Source organism: Cyprinus carpio, chromosome B13 (genome assembly GCF_018340385.1).
Source record: "Cyprinus carpio isolate SPL01 chromosome B13, ASM1834038v1, whole genome shotgun sequence".
In the NCBI taxonomy this organism is placed as follows: Eukaryota; Metazoa; Chordata; class Actinopteri; order Cypriniformes; family Cyprinidae; genus Cyprinus; species Cyprinus carpio.
This window is the reverse complement of record NC_056609.1, coordinates 11,996,600-12,012,565: the sequence shown is the minus strand read 5'-3', so window position 1 is coordinate 12,012,565 and position 15,966 is coordinate 11,996,600. Positions and strand designations below refer to the sequence as shown.

General features: G+C 36.9%; 2 protein-coding genes across 6 annotated transcripts; both read right to left on the bottom strand.

The window, feature by feature from the left end:
* Nucleotides 1-452: 452 nt before the first annotated feature.
* On the bottom strand, nt 453-3,381 carry LOC109054996 (neurofilament light polypeptide-like). The gene is made up of 3 exons (XM_019072221.2): nt 2,385-3,381; nt 1,679-1,803; nt 453-1,513 (listed from the first exon to the last, which is right to left on the bottom strand). The coding sequence occupies exons 1-3, from the start codon at nt 3,363-3,365 to the stop codon at nt 1,453-1,455; spliced, it is 1,167 nt and encodes a 388-aa protein (XP_018927766.1). The 5' UTR covers nt 3,366-3,381; the 3' UTR covers nt 453-1,452.
* LOC109065527 lies at nt 3,329-15,047 on the bottom strand. 5 transcript variants are annotated; one of them, XM_042736572.1, is made up of 17 exons: nt 14,610-15,047; nt 13,346-13,422; nt 12,879-13,223; nt 12,427-12,786; nt 11,543-11,644; nt 11,302-11,397; nt 11,095-11,196; nt 10,787-10,873; nt 10,523-10,684; nt 7,930-8,013; nt 5,511-7,837; nt 5,240-5,323; nt 4,909-5,001; nt 4,710-4,808; nt 4,607-4,625; nt 4,378-4,432; nt 3,329-4,171 (listed from the first exon to the last, which is right to left on the bottom strand). In XM_042736572.1, the coding sequence occupies exons 2-11, from the start codon at nt 13,410-13,412 to the stop codon at nt 7,623-7,625; spliced, it is 1,620 nt and encodes a 539-aa protein (XP_042592506.1). In that variant the 5' UTR covers nt 13,413-13,422; nt 14,610-15,047; the 3' UTR covers nt 3,329-4,171; nt 4,378-4,432; nt 4,607-4,625; nt 4,710-4,808; nt 4,909-5,001; nt 5,240-5,323; nt 5,511-7,622. The 5 variants fall into 5 exon arrangements, with proteins under 5 accessions (XP_042592506.1, XP_042592510.1, XP_042592508.1 ...); XM_042736576.1 differs by lacking the exon at nt 14,610-15,047 and having other exon boundaries at nt 5,511-5,601; nt 7,700-7,837; nt 13,346-14,550; XM_042736574.1 differs by lacking the exon at nt 14,610-15,047 and having other exon boundaries at nt 4,743-4,808; nt 13,346-14,552.
* Between the last annotated feature and the right edge of the window lie 919 nt (nt 15,048-15,966).

Here is a 15,966-nt window from a genome sequence, read left to right as displayed (position 1 = left end):
TTAAAAGTCGACCACTTTGGTTACATAATATTAAAACATAGTTAATTATGACATGAGTCATAATTACAACTATATGTGTGTGTGTGTGTGTGTGTGTGGCTGAAATGGGCTTCAGAGGGACAACAATTTGAGGTTAGGTTACATTATTGTTTATTTATTCATTCATTTTATTTTAATCATTTTTTTCCGTATTGCACATCACAAAACGCAAGTTCAGTAAGTAACTCTGACTGAATCATTATTGTGTCTGACTGATTCATGAGGGTTTTGTTCACTAAAAAGAACCAACTCACACTGTTATTGTTAACTAATAGAATCAGCTTTGATTCATTTATCATAAACCTGCTTATCCAGCTTAATGTGAAAAAGTTCCAAAGAGGTTTTAATGGGCAAGTTTTGGACATCTGGACCTCACTGCATGTCTTGCACACAAACACACACCAGAGACGTGCTCCAGAAGAGGTACTGTTGCTTTATTCAGCATGTAGTTTAGGTGCAAACATACAGCACCATTCAGTTCAGAGACTGTCGTGACAAACAGACTCGGTTTCTTGTTCATTTCCAAATCACTGATAATTGACATACATTGTAACTTAGATGACACAACAAAAGCAGATGAAAGCATGATAGTTGTATTTTAACCATGAGACTAAACACTCCAGCTCTAGAGCTTTTATTTCTACTCTTGATTTTCAGTCATGCTTTTATCAAGTCAAACACTGTAAATGCTAAAGCAAAGGAATCAGATATTCTCAACCAAACAAACATATGAGAAGCGGAACACAGACATATAGCAAATGAAATATCACGGCAACATTAACTTAAATGAACACATTCTAACTTAACTAACATAGCTGAAACTGAACTGTTGCACTAACTACATGTAATCTAAAGATCCATGTAATCAGGACAATCTCCTGAAGACTGATTCTTGGTCTAATGTCCAATTAACACATTGGCTTTAGTCCATTTCTAGCACCCAAAGTGAGCTGAGACTGAACAACGATTCACCTCAACAAACAATTGGTTAAAAGTTTGCATATAAGGGATCATTGGCTAATCTGATTTTCAATGGGTGCTGGGAATGAAACATGACAATTTAGTGAAAACTATTATTTGCAGAACAATATAGTATCTGAGGTCCTCCATTAGAATCTGCCAACATGACACTGAGCTCTGGCTGAGTGAGTGCTGCCCTTAGCGATGTCTCCAAGGTGGTCATTTGTCCATTTTCAAGTGTAAAGAAGAAGGGGGACCTCATTATGTGTACCTCTTGTGTGACACAAGGGCTCGTCTGACTTTAAAGCGATGATATGCTGCGGTTTTGTTTCCTGTTTAGATGGTGGAATTTGGGTTTAATTAACTAAAGAACTAGGATCGGAAGTAAATGTAAAGGTTATGGATATGGATTTAGCTACGGGGGTCTTAAATGGTGTTTTGTGCTTCAGGGGTTTAGGCTAGGGCTGGTAGGGTGGAATACGTAAATCGAATTTCTTCTCCCTCCAGGAGTTTCCTGTAAAGACAAAAATAAAGCGAAGTTTGAAACAAACTGCATCAAATCAATACTCATTTGTGATCTAACATCAAAGTTATTCTTGATTCTTTTTGAATGCACAAGAATGGCTTTAAGTTAAATTAATTAAAGAAACTGCAAGTGTCATACTGTCAAGTGTATTACCTGTAAGCTGCAATCTCAACATCCAAAGCCATTTTCACGTTAAGCAGATCTTGATACTCCCGCAAATAGCGTGACATTTCCTCTTTCGCATCCGCAATGTCCCTCTCTAGGTCACTTATCCTCCCCTAGAAGTTGTTCAAAGAAGATTTCAAAACATAAATTAATGCTGATATGCTTCAGCATTCCTACACATTGTTTTTGTGCCAGAGATACAGAGTAGTAGAGCAGAATTTCATAGATCTAAAAGATTTAAGTCGGCACTAGCTTTCCCTCTAGAGTCAGTCTCCTCTGTCCTACTCAGTTTGTCAGTCATGACTCAGCACTGATGGAATGAGTCAGCATCAGTAACATTTCTGCACCTTTGGTATCACTTGGACCTTACAATGGCAAAAGCACAGCAGAAATATTTTTCCATCAATGCTGAGACTCTAGAACATTTAAGGTCAGCACATTGACTTGTCATCGATGGTAAAAGCAAATTTACATTCTTTGTGTCAAGTCTTTGTCTTCAACAAATAAGAAAACACAAAGACTTGAAGCAGAGAAAAGTCCAAGAATTGTACCTTTAGGGGTAACACCAGCTTGTCACTGTTGCAGTTCCCATTTTTGTACCTCATCTACCCCTAAAAAGTTGACAGTTGTACCTTACATATTACTACTCTTAGGTGCAATTATACTTGGATTGATTGCTGCTGGTGATCTATACCTGGTACTTGGTGACCTCAGTGTTCTGCGTCTCCTCCAGCTCCCCTAGTTGTGCATTCAGAGAATCGATGACATTCCTCAGTGCCTCGACCTCAGCCGAACGGGACTGCAGCAGCCGTCGATACTCAGCGGTCTCCTCACGTACCAAGCGCACAGCCTCCTCCTGCTTATCTGTCAGCTCCACTACGCTCGCCACCTTCCCCCGGAACCAGGCTTCGGCGGTCTGCATGTTGCGTCCAGCCAGGCTCTCATACTGCGCTCGGATCTCTCTCAGAGCGGCCGACAGGTCCGGTCTACTTGTGTCCAGCTTCACGCTGAGGCTGGCAACCTGTAGCTGGACCCTCAACCCCTCCTGCTCCTCTGCAAACACTTGCTTCAAGAAGGCCAACTCCTGCGCAAGGGAGACCCCGCTGGCCTCGGCATCACAGCTGCACAGAGCGATCTGACCCGCCTCCTCCCGCAACCTCTGCACCTCTGCCTCTGCCTGGCCACGCCACCGCGCTTCTTCCTCCCAGCGCTCGTGCAGCTGTGCATGCACCTCCCGCAATTTCTCCCTCTGCGCCTCCATGCGTGCCTTATTCTGGGTCTCTTGGTGCAGCTGCTCCCTGAGGCCCCGTACCTCCTGGAGGTAGAGCTGCTGCCCACGAGACGGCTGATTCTGCCTGCGCCTCAGGCCCTCCAGCTGTAGGAGCAGCACCCGGTTTTGTTGCTCAAGGTGTCGAACCTTCTCGATGTAGGATGCGAAGCGGTTGTTCAAACCCACCAGCTGCTCTCGTTCTTGTGCCCGCAGCTCCAGCAGCTCTGCGTTCACTATGCTCGTCTGACTCAGGTCGCTCTGCTCCCAGCGCCGCAGCGGCTCCAAACGCGTCGGCCACCTGGAGGACGACAGGGGCCCCCGGGAGAGCCGGTAGGTGGTTCTCCTGGAGGGGGAATCTCCCCATCGCCGGGAGAGGGAGGAGGAGATGAAAGGGTCAAAGCTCATGATGCAGGATTTTTTTTTTTTTTGCTTTTTGTTTGGTTTTCAAATGATGTTGATGTTTTGTTGGTTGGAGAAGTTTTTCTTTTTAAGTCCCCCTTGTTCTGCACACCATTAGTGGAGATGAACCGGCACTGCACCAGTTCAGAAATGCTGCAGAGCAGTGTGCTTTATACAGGACACACATACACACTCTCTCCACACACACACAGATCCTCAGCCAATCAACAGCTTAGCAGTGTCATGATGCTGCCAATTGGTTTTGTGTTTCTTTTTTAGCTGGAGTAGCATATCAGGAGGTAGGGCAGACTGATACGTCTTTAATATAGAGACATTTTGCATGTTTCCAGAATTTTTTTTTTTAAATGTTATTGAATTGGCTATGTGAATCTACATGTGAGACATATTTTAAAGAGAACCATACAGTCAGGTTATTATTACAAACAATATCAATCAAGTTGTTGTTTATAGTATTGTTTATTGAGAGTGGGAACAGAAAAATTAACAATATAAGCAGTTTTTTTTTTTTTTACTATATACAATTTTATATTTAAATTCATTAGTACATTTAAAATTTTACTGTACAATAAATTACATTTAATTGTACAATAATTATTGAATGTTCAATTGAAATCAATTAAAGTTGGCATAGGTAAGGTAACATTAGCTCGTCATATATGGTAAGTTGTTTATGACATTTTAAACCTCCTAAGTTCTCTCTCTTCCAGGAATGGCGCTGCCTCTGGCTGACATCTTTGGATCTCAGAAAGACAAATCTCTGACAAATTATCTGATTCATCAATATCTCCTTGCTGTAATTTTAAACACAAACTGTTATTTTAGCATTTATAGGATAAAGGTTTGGAGCGATATACAATACGTTTTCCATTAAGGATTTCTCCACTAGTATATTCTGGCATCAGAACCAAATATTGGTTGTAAGTCGTTATAAAGCATTGCAGCTATGCAATAATATGTAGGAATTAAACGCATGCCTCAGCCTCTATAATAAAGTTACCTGTGATATGAACTGTGCCACAAAGTCCCTTAGCGCATACAGCTCCTTCCCTACACTGAAAGACAATTAGTTAAAACAGTAAAGCAATTAAGTAATACACAAGACATAAATCAATACAATGAAATAGTGTGGTAAATGGATTATCTACAAGACAATATCATTACTGGGTTATCATATACTGTTGACTTCAAAATGTGATGTTAAAAATTGGAAAAAGAAGTAAACTTACTCTCTCCATTTCGTTACCCCTGTAATTCATATATGAAAACATGACAGTTAATATCAATAAGGACTCTCATACATGAGGAACATAATGTACCACAAAAACTCACAGTATTCACAGATCTGTAAAATCAGCCACACACCAGCCATAATGCTTTCAAACGGCAGCACTAATACACGCAGGTCATCCACTGTTCTCTCCCCCTTGTCTTATAAACAGAAAGATAGAAGAGAAGAAAATATTAGTAAAAAAAAAAAAAATAATAACCTATCCAAATCAGACATTTTTGTTTAGGCATTGACACCTACACACTTGCAGTATTAATTCTGTTGCAAGAGAAACAGAGTTGATCACTGGCAGACCTGCTACCCCAAACATGAACAAAGTATTGTACACAGCGTCTGTAAAACAAAACAAAACAAAACAAAACTTTATATACAAAATATATGTAAACATATATAATATATATATATATATATATATATATATATATATATATAAACTTTACATTTTTGACAAAGAATTTTAAGCATATACATTCATATTTAGCCCTGATAGGCCTATATTAAAACTATTATAAATTATTTTTTTTTTAAATTGACTTTTAGTAATTTTCTGACTTTCAATGTATTTTGTTACCAGGAAGTGTTCTGGAAAATCGCTCAGAAACAGTTGCAGTCAAGACATGGAGAAGAATTGTGACGAAAATCCATCCAAAACGCTCTGTGATCAATGACACATTTAAATACTCAGGTTAGAATGCCTGGTAACCCATACTATACAATCAAATCCATAAATAAAGTAAAAAAAAAAAAAAAAATTACATAAATGTTATAGCATGCCAATCAATTTTTTTTTTATTGAGAATAAACAGGGCGACTGAGTTTGCTAACATTAGATACCAGCTTACCATTAGTATACTCCAGAATCTTGTTAAGGTAAATAAATAAATGCACTGTGCCCGATGAGTGTAACAAGCATAATGTTTGCCCAAACTAAATCTGGGGAAAAGACAGAGAAATCCAAAATGTTAAAGCCAAAATGTTTTCATAAAAATAAGATGTTTAAACTGTTTAACACAAATAGAGTGAAACAAAGAAGAACGCAGTAAAATTGTGCTCCGTAAACACACTGTGAAAAGCTTTAATGTCTCCCAATCAACTTCCTTAAAAAAAATTTTGGGAGTATTGTTGTATTATTGTAATTCTCCTTTTGTCCTGGTCTTCTTTCTGATTTAATAACAAAGTTCCCTCATTGCCTACAGGGAAGATGACAAATAAACTGTTACAAGTTCATTTCATATGTTCAACTACAAATATTCTTTGGAATGCCCCAAACTCTCAACAGTGGCCATCTTTGTACCATTTGCCAAATTCATTTTTCTTGTCAATTTGTATTTGTTTGTTAACTCATTATCTTTGTGTTAATGTATTTGTCAATTCATTCGTTTCTTGTAGAGTTTCGTATCATAGAAACTGGTGAATTATTGTGTTTAGAGTGTAGAGTCTGACTGTATCTGTGTCTTGGTATTTCTGATTTGCTGTTCTCCGTTTACCTGACCTTTGCCTGTTTGACTCTGATTCTAACTTGTCTGTTACAAGCCATTACAATATATTGTACATACCTTTTTAATATAACTTACTTTAGAGGGAAGTAGACGCCACTTTGTTTTTTGTACATCTTTTCACTTTGTTTATACTTAAGGAGTTAAAGTAGTTTTGATTGTATTTTGTTTTCATCTTTTTTTTTATCACAGGGAAAGTAGGGAAAGTTTATTTATAAAGCACATTTCAGACATAATAGTAATGGTCAGACACAATTTTTGACCACTTGTCCACTTCATTCATTTTTGTTTGTAGAAAATCCCTTTTTTTGAACAATTTTTTTTGTATAATTTTTATGATTATACATAAAATACAGTGCAATCAGTTTGGACATAGCACAGTGCTCATTCAGTAAATTCACAGCTAAACAGATGAGTTTTGAGTCTAGATTTAAATGTGGCTAATGAGTTAGCAATCTGGGCCCATATGTATAAAACTTCTCAGAAATGCTCTTAATTAAGAAGTTTTATACATACAGGCCCAGATTATAGTATTAAGCTTAGATTTAAGTGTCAAAAAATTATTTTAAGAGTTGAAGACTTTTATAAAGAAGCTAAAAGCAACTTTCAGTAAAGTCTGATTCTTAAGTGTTGTGAACTAAGGACTACAATGATGTCAACACAAAATGGCCAACCTCGACCTCTGAATCAGCCAATAGTGAGCCTGCTCTGTTACATCACAGCAGCACAACACCAATCATTTAATGTAACTACAATACAATTATTTAAGACTTTAAAATATTTTGTATTTAAATGTTTTATATATAAATGCTTTGCATTGTGCAAAATCACCACAAATTATTACTGATGCTACGTTTTCTATTCTATATGTCATATCTTTGTTGGAAAGTGTTTGTCTCCTCTTTGCTGCCATCTTGGTACTTCTAACTAGGTTAGGAGGCCTCTCCAGCTCTCTTGAATAATTTAGGAACTTTTAGAAAATTTTAGGAAACACTTAGGAACCTTTATGAATCACTCTTATTCTTAAGTCTAGGAATAAGGGTAAAATTACGTCAATTTTAAACACACTTAAGACTAAAATTTCACTCTGAGCACCTTTATACATACGGCTCTTGATCAATTCTGGAAGCTGATTCCAACTGTTTGTGGCTTAATAGCTCAAAGTGGATTCCCCTTGTTTTGTGTGAACCCTTGGTATTTCTAAGTGACTCGGTCCTAATGATCTGAATGGTCTGTTATTTTTATATTCAGTGAGCATATCTGCAATGTATTTAGGTCCTAGGCCATTGAGTGATTTCTAAACGAGTAAAAGTACTTTAAAATCCATCCTAAATATAGCTGAAAGCCAGTGTAAGGAGCTGAGGACTTGGTGTGATATGCTCAGATTTTCTGGTTCATCTCTGGTTATGATTCTAATTCTCCCACTTTCACTCCTCACCTTTCTGTTATGATCAACTCCTAGAGGTCGTAACCAAACATTCCAATGTGTGACGTACAGTATAGCACAATAAAATGGTATTTGCTAGTGTACTTACAGCATCTCCATATAAGTGTATGAAGCTGATGTTTGGGAAGTTTTAAACAAAAGTAATGTCGAACTGCTGGAATTGGAAGAACTATGAATGATACGACAGCAGATATTCCCCCAATGGCATACGCCATTATAATCATTGCTGAAAATGAATAAAAGACAAACATTTCAATGAACATTAGTAAATAAATACCTTAAGAGACTGAATAACTAATAGATATAATTTCTACTTACATTCATTAACACTTGATGATCTAAAGAAGAGGAGGCGCATTTCAAAAAAGTTGCTTGTCTGCATGAGAATGTGTCCTATATACTCTACATGACAGCAATAACAGAGCAATACTAATGAAAACACATGACAATCACACATCAGGGCATGCTTGTATAAAACTTATCAGAAATGCTCTTAATAGTCTTAAGCTTTGACTTAAGTGTCAAAAAATTCTTAGTAAAATGTAGGATTTTTCTAAGAGTGGAAGACTTTTATAAAGAAGCTAAAAGCAAATTTCAGTAAAGTCTACACAAAGTGGCTGACCTCGTCCTCTGAATCAGCCAATAGTGAGCCTGCTCATGTAAAGTCACAGCAGCACAACACCAATCATTTAATGTAACTACAATAAAATAATTTAAGACTGAAATACATACATACATATATATACACACACACACACACAGTGGTGTGAAAAAGTGTTTGCCCCTTCCTGATTTCTTATTTTTTTGCATGTTTGTCACACTTTAATGTTTCAGATCATCAAACAAATTTAAATATTAGTCAAAGATAACACAAGTAAACACTACATGCAGTTTTTAAATTAAAGTTTTTATTATAAAGGGAAAACAAAATCCAAAAGTACATGGCCCTGTGTGAAGAAGTGTTTGCCCCCCTGTTAAAACTGTGGTTTATGACATAAGTTCAATTTTTCTAGCCACACCCAGGCCTGATTACTTCCACACCTGTTCGCAATCAAGAATTCTCTTAAATAGGACCTGCCTGATAAAGTGAAGTAGACCAAAAGATCCTCAAAAGCTAGACATCACGCTGAGATCCAAAGAAATTCAGAAACAAATGAGAAAGAAAGTAATTGAGGTTTATCAGTCTGGAAAAAGTTATAAAGCCATTTCTAAAGTTTTGGGACTCCAGCGAACCACAGTGAGAGCCACTATTCACAAATGGCAAAAACATGGAACAGTGGAAAACCTTCCCAGGAGTAGCCAGCTGACCAAAATTACCCCAAGAGCACAGCGACGACTCATCCAAGAGGTCACAAAAGACCCCACAACAACATTCAAAGAACGGCAGGCCTCACTTGCCTCAGTTAAGGTCAGTGTTCATGACTCCACTATAAGAAAGAGACTGGGCAAAAATGGTCTGCATGGCAGAGTTCTAAGACGAAAACTGCTGCCAAGCAAAAAGAACATAAAGGCTCGAACCAGTTTTGCAAGAAAACATCTTGATGATCCCCAAGACTTTTGGGAAAATACTCTGTGGACTGATGAGACAAAAGTTGAAAATTTTGGAAGGTGTGTGTCCCATTACGTCTGGCGTAAAAGTAACACTGTATTTCAGAAAAAGAACATCATACCAACAGTAAAATATGGTGGTGGTAGTGTGATGGTCTGGGGCTGTTTTGCTGCTTCGGGACCCGGAAGACTTGCTGTGATAAATGGAAACATGAATTCTGCTGTTTACCAAAAAATCCTGATGGAGAATGTCCGGCCATCTGTTTGTGACCTCAAGCTGAAGCGAACTTGGGTTCTGCAGCAGGACAATGTTACAAAACACACCAGCAAGTACACCTCTGAATGGCTGAAGAAAAACAAAAGGAAGACTTTGGAGTGGCCTAGTCAAAGTCCTGAACTGAATCCTATTGAGATGCTGTGGCATGACCTTAAAAAGGTGGTTCATGCTCGAAAACCCTCCAATGTGGCTGAATTACAACAATTCTGCATAGATGAGTGGACCAAAATTCCAGCGCTGTAACAGACTCATTGCAAGTTATCGCAAACACTTGTTGCTGCTAAGGGTGGTCCAACCAGTTATTAGGTTTAGGGGGCCAACACTTTTTCAAACAGGGCCATGTAGTTTTGGATTTTGTTTTCCCTTTATAATAAAAACCTTAATTTAAAAACTGCATGTTGTGTTTACTTGTATTATCTTTGACTAATATTTAAATTTGTTTGATGATCTGAAACATTAAAGTGTGACAAACATGGAAAAAAATAAGAAATCAGGAAGGGGGGCCAACACTTTTTCACACCACTGTGTGTGTGTATATATATATATATATGTGTGTATATTGGACACAGCCCCAGTCTTTCCCCTTATTACATGTTTACACCTGTCTTGTTAGTCTGATTACCCGTGTGTTTAAGCCATAGTGTTTTCTGTGCATATGTTTCATAGGCATGCTTGGTTTTGTTTCTCTGGCTTGTGTTCAGTTTTGTTGTTCTGCACTTTGATCCTGTACAGCAGTGATTCTATCAATCCTGGTCCTGAAGAACCCCCAACACTGCACGATTCTGGTGTCTCTCTTATCTGACACACACATTTGAGGTCTTGGAGTCTTCCCTAATGAGCTGATGAGTTGAATCAGGTGTGTGTGAATAGGGAGACATCTAAAATGTGCAGTGTTGGGGGTTCTCCAGGACCAGGATTGGGAACCACTGCTGTAGAGGATCAATGTTCTCAACGTTAGAGCGTTACTGACCAATGAACATGATTTGAGCAGTACAAAACCAAATATAGAAATCTGATATTTTTCTTGATGTAATTCCAAATAATCTCTATAGCATAAAAATTGCAATAGAATATAATTTGACATACTTGTTACAAAGCCAAGGGAAAAATGTATCTCAAAAAAATGTGTGAAGCAAACTTCACTTAAAGCTCGAAGAAAAACTGGTGTGGATGACAGAAGAATAATCACAGCACTGACAAGAACAACTTCAGACCACTTAGATGCATTCCAGAGATCATGAAGAACAGCTACAAAACAAGACACATTATATAGTTATTACTTATATCCATAAGTCAGGCCCAGGTGGATCTCATTTTGGGGGACTAGTATTATTAAAATAGTTTCTTAACCTGAGCAAAACGCTGTGGAAATCAGAAGATATGCAATGGGAATGCCCATGTATTCAATTATTCTATGAAAGGAAACCGGAAGATCAACTGAAAAAAACAAAAAAAAAACAAACATGAATTAGAAGAATTATTAATGGTAACATTTCCTAACATGAATGTTGAATGTAAACCCTTTTCCAAAATATCAAACCATATTCATATATACACACTGTCAGCTTTCCAGATTTCATATTTATCACAACATCTTAAAGCACTTAATAATACACAATTATCAAATAATAGTTATGAAATGTATTAAATGTACATACCAGAAACTGTTGTGTTCCAGTTAAAATATGGGGCCATAAGAAATAATAAAATGATCCTCGACAGATTAATTGTTGCACACATTGTTACCTCAACAACAGACCCTGAACAAAGCAGTGAAAAAAAACACACTCAAGACATCATCAGGCTTATAATATTGAAAAAACCTTGACGATACATGCAGACTTAGGAATGTTCAAGTCACTTACCTTCAATTACACCCCACAGAACAAATGCTATAGACAAACAGATGTTGGGACAGACTACCTGCAAATAATTTATGTACATGGGTTTTGTGCCAGTATCTGCAGAAGAACATAAACACCATGTGCAATCAGAAACATGGTGTCTGAGAATAAAAGAACAGCAATTAAACATCCTATTACATTACATTTGGAATACATTAAAAATATAAATCTTAACAGCATACCTCCATAGCTCCTAGCCTACCTTTTCTGTTTATATAGATTGTGACTGGAATACTTAATAAAAAAGTCAACAAGAGGGAAGTAAAGCAAAGCATCAGTATGATGATGTGCAGAGCAGACATCCCTACATGAGAGACACAGAAGGATTTTACTGACAGTAGATTAAGCTGTTAAAAAGAACCATTTGAGACAAATGTATTAATACAGCATTTGATAAAAACTAAATCATTGTTTCCACAAAGCAGATACATAAATTCATTTATAAATTATATACATTTCTACACTATGTCTCAAACGTTTGTGGCCAGTAAGATTTTTTAATGTTTTTGAAGTATCTTCTGTTCACCAAGACTGTATTAATACAGTAAAGGCTACAGAATGCACTAAAAACAGTAAAATTGTGATATATTCTTATAGTAATGGTTTGTTGGAGTAATACATTTCAAAATTTAATTTATTTGTGATGCAAAGCTGAATTTTCAGCATCATTACTCCAGTCTTCAGTGTCACATGATCTTTCAGAAAGCATTCTAATATACTGATTTGCTGCGCAAGAAACATTTATTGTTATTATCTTATTTATGCATTTCAGATTTCATTTCAGTTTCTTTTAGTAATTTTGTTATGTGCTTTTGTCCATTAGTCTTTGTTTAAAAAAATGTATAGCTTTATTTCAGTTCTAATAATAATAATTCAGAAAGCTTTATTTCAGTTCTAATAATTCTAGTAATTATTTTATTTTGCTTATTTTTGTAGAAACAAAAATAACAATTATTTGTAATAAAAATCATTTAGATGTCTTTACTGTCACTTTTAAACAACTTAATGCATCCTTGCTAAATAAAAGTATTGATTTATTACAAACAAACAAAAAAGAAGTTACAGAGTATATCTCATGTGACTTACCCAACCGCTGAATTTCTACAGTTGCAGAGTTCACTGATTTCTCTGTGTGGACTTCACACATGTATTCTCCCTTGTCGGCAGTCTGGACATTTTTTAGTCTTATTGAGAAGTTGCCTTTGGGAATTTCTTCTCTGAAGAACTCTGCTCTGTCTATGTAACGCTTGTGAGACGATCCTGAAAATATCGTCCCATTTTGGAAAAGCAACACAGGGATGATGTCTGGACTTTTGTCTACCTTCTTCCATGAGACCTCGTCAAAGCGTTGAGGAGGGATATGTGAGTCCACCATGCAGTTTAGAACAACATCCTCACCAACACGTGCAAGTATAATTTGATCTTTTCCTGTCACAACTACACGCTCTATTACAAACAAAAGAGAAATAATCAAGCAGAGAAAAAAAAAGTAAAGTAAAAAATTTTTAACGATTATTTGTAATGGGATAGACACTTACCCACATGTTGAATTGTAACCGAGATCTCTCCAACATCCTGGTATGAGTAAACTACACATCTGTAAAGACCAGTGTCTGCAACTGTTATATTTTCCAACAGGATTGAGAAGTTTCCTTTAAAGATCTGCTCAGAAAAAAAATGTGCTCTGTCCTTGTAAGACTGATACTGAGCCTCAGGTCTGTCCGGTCCATCCTGAAACAAGTGCACTAATGCCTCTTCGTCTGTTCTTTTCCATTCGACCTCCAGCTCCTCCACAGGTAACGGGGTTTCCACAGAGCAGGGCAGTATGATGGAACCCCCCAGCTGTGCCACCAGAGGCTGAGCAGGTCCTTGAACCAAGAGCCCTTAAAAAAGAAAAAAAAAAAAAAAACGAAAAGAAACGGTAGCCATTCAGATGGGATTGATAAAACATGTTCACAAGTCAAAAACACACAATGTAAACAAGTATGAAACATGTGATCCTCACCTTCAGATGTAAGAAGAGCTGCTGCAGATATCAAGACTCGGAACATGCTCACGTTCCAGGTGCACATATCTACAGAGCTATGAACATTTCTGAATTTAATAGATGAAAATAAACAGCTCTAGTATAAACTGAGTACATTATACAAAGAACAGTTGGGTGTGAATGCAAGTTCTTTCTACTTTCATTTTATTCGAGTGTAGTTGTGCAACATGTCCTTTGACCGAGGATGCATTTATTGACCTTACACAGTTAGAATGCTTTTTAATCTCTGTTTTGTCTTAGCCACTCCAGGAAATCCCCTGCAAGGATGAGATGGATTACCTAGAATATGAATGTTTCACATTTTCATTGTCAGGTATCAGTGGTAGCCATTTCTAATAACTTCTGGTGCTCTTCGTTTACATCCAGCATAAACTCATGAAGCCATGTTTGACAGCTGGCCAAAGCCGATGGTTTGTAGTTATAAATATTAGTATTTTTCTAGATCGTTTCACTTCAGAAGACATTGATTTATCCACTGGGGTTGTATGGATTATGGTTGTGACTGCTTTGTGGGTTTTTGAAGAATATTGGATGACTATCCACTTGCATTATATGGACTCAGAGATGGATTCTCTTTATAATAATCTTTGTGGTTGTTCATCTGAAGAAAGTAAGTCATATACATCTGGGATGCTAGAGAGAATATAGGGTGGCTTATGGTCAAAAAGTTTGATTGATGAGGGTCATAAAAGCCATCTGTTTTGTACACCTGTTTGAACCCGCCCGACCCCTCCCTGTACAGTCCCCCTTCCTGCCCGGGGTTGAAAACTGTTCATAAACTATATGATTTAAACTTTAAAATGTTAAAACGTTGGTATGATTATTAAATGGTATAAGGAAGTTTTTATTAAGTTTTTTTTTACATACACACTGCATTTCAAGAAAAAGGTTAAAACATAGACAAAATAGAAACAATGTAATGATCTTTTTTTTTTTTTGTCTCTGGAAAAGAATAAAAAAGGGGTCAAGATATGTATTTAAGAGTTGTTGCAACAATTTAAAAAGGTGTAAGAGATTGTTACCAGTTAGAAAAGAAAACTAGGTTACTGGTTATCTAAAACAAACAAACAAACAAACAAACCAATAAGTATGATACGTGCGTTAAACAACACGTGAGAGTCAAAACTTGTAACATTATAATTTAAAAAGGTGTTAGAGTTTGTTAGCAGTTAGAAAAGAAAAGAAAACTAGGTTGCAGAGTTTTATAGCATTTGTATCTTACCTCAAACTAAAACAAAAAAGAAGCGAACGTAAAGCAAACGGCAGTTTTTCAATGTTACAAACCAGGAAAATGAGCGTTTTGTCACGATGGTAGAAAAAAGTTAAACGAAAGCAGAAGAGGCATGTATTTACGCTTATCTGAAAGAAAATGCATCAGACGCAGTCGTTAAAACACCAGCACAAGATACTGTGCAAGATGTTGTACTCTACCATTAACTACCATTTTAAAAATCTAGACTTTGTTACTGACAGAAAGATAAACAAAAGAAAAATATCCCCAACAAAGCTTATGGCGTCTCCGTCTGACCGACGTCACGCGCAGCTGACACGCTCAGAACGCTACGCTTACGTTACGCTGTCAGATTTTCCTACATCCCATTAAAACAGTGGGTAACGTTAGTACAATTCGACAACGAAAAATGCTGCCGATAAAATTATGGTTTATTAACATCTACACATACCATAACCCTAAACCTACCCTTACAGTAATGGAAATACAGTAATTATGTGTTATATTCGCGGTTGAAGCAATAAGGGATACATTTACAGGAAACCAGGAATAAATAATTTTTTCTAGGTATTAGATTGTGTTTTATAAAAGTTCTTATTCTATACCTACCCGAACCCTAAACCTACCCTTACAGCAATGCAAATACATTAAATATAGTTGTTTATCATGAGAAAAAGGACGCGATATTGCTGTGCGCATGCGCAGTTAACCCTGGTAGGAAAATCTGACGGGTAGGATAAAATGTCAGGACACCTGTCCCACTCCCCACTCACTTCTCCTCCTCCTCCTTCTCCTCCTTCGTGCTTAATGGCGGTTCGCATTCTTTTTCAGAGCATTACCGCCATCTTGTATCTTATATCTTATATAAACTAGGATAATATAATAATAAAAAATAAAAAACTAGGATAATATAAAGATGTTAAGTAAACGTCTCGAATGAAGACGAGGTTTAAAGCAATATTTTTTTGCAAAAGAATTTACAAGCATGAAGACTAAAACCACTGAGTTTTATAAGCGTCATAATTGTGAATGGCAAATTCTTAATGAAATTGAAAACCTGGAGGCTTGAGACTGTCCCATAGACTGCCAAGTAAATAACAGCGTCAAGGTTCATAAAAGGTATGAAAGTCGTCGTCAGAATACTCCATCTGCCATCAGACGTGCGATCTGGGTTATATGAAGCGACGGGAACACTTTTTGTAAGCGAAGAAAACAAAAACAGCGACTTTATTCAACAATTCCTTTGTCAACGGTCTCCTGTGTGTTTCTCCATGGGGGGTTAAACATGCCAGAATATTGTGTTACATATTATAAATGATTAAATAAAGACACCGGTTAAAAAAAAAAA

Coding starts and splice junctions, on each gene's coding strand:
- LOC109054996 (XM_019072221.2), bottom strand. CDS start 3,365: ATGAGCTTTGACCCTTTCATCTCCTCCTCCCTCTCCCGGCGATGGGGA. Junction 1,804..2,384: donor CTGAGGTCACCAAGTACCAG/GTATAGATCACC, acceptor AACAACTTCTAG/GGGAGGATAAGTGACCTAGA. Junction 1,514..1,678: donor GTTGAGATTGCAGCTTACAG/GTAATACACTTG, acceptor TTGTCTTTACAG/GAAACTCCTGGAGGGAGAAG.
- LOC109065527 (XM_042736572.1), bottom strand. CDS start 13,412: ATGTGCACCTGGAACGTGAGCATGTTCCGAGTCTTGATATCTGCAGCA. Junction 11,645..12,426: donor TGTAGAAATTCAGCGGTTGG/GTAAGTCACATG, acceptor TCTCTCATGTAG/GGATGTCTGCTCTGCACATC. Junction 7,838..7,929: donor ATCATCAAGTGTTAATGAAT/GTAAGTAGAAAT, acceptor ATTCATTTTCAG/CAATGATTATAATGGCGTAT.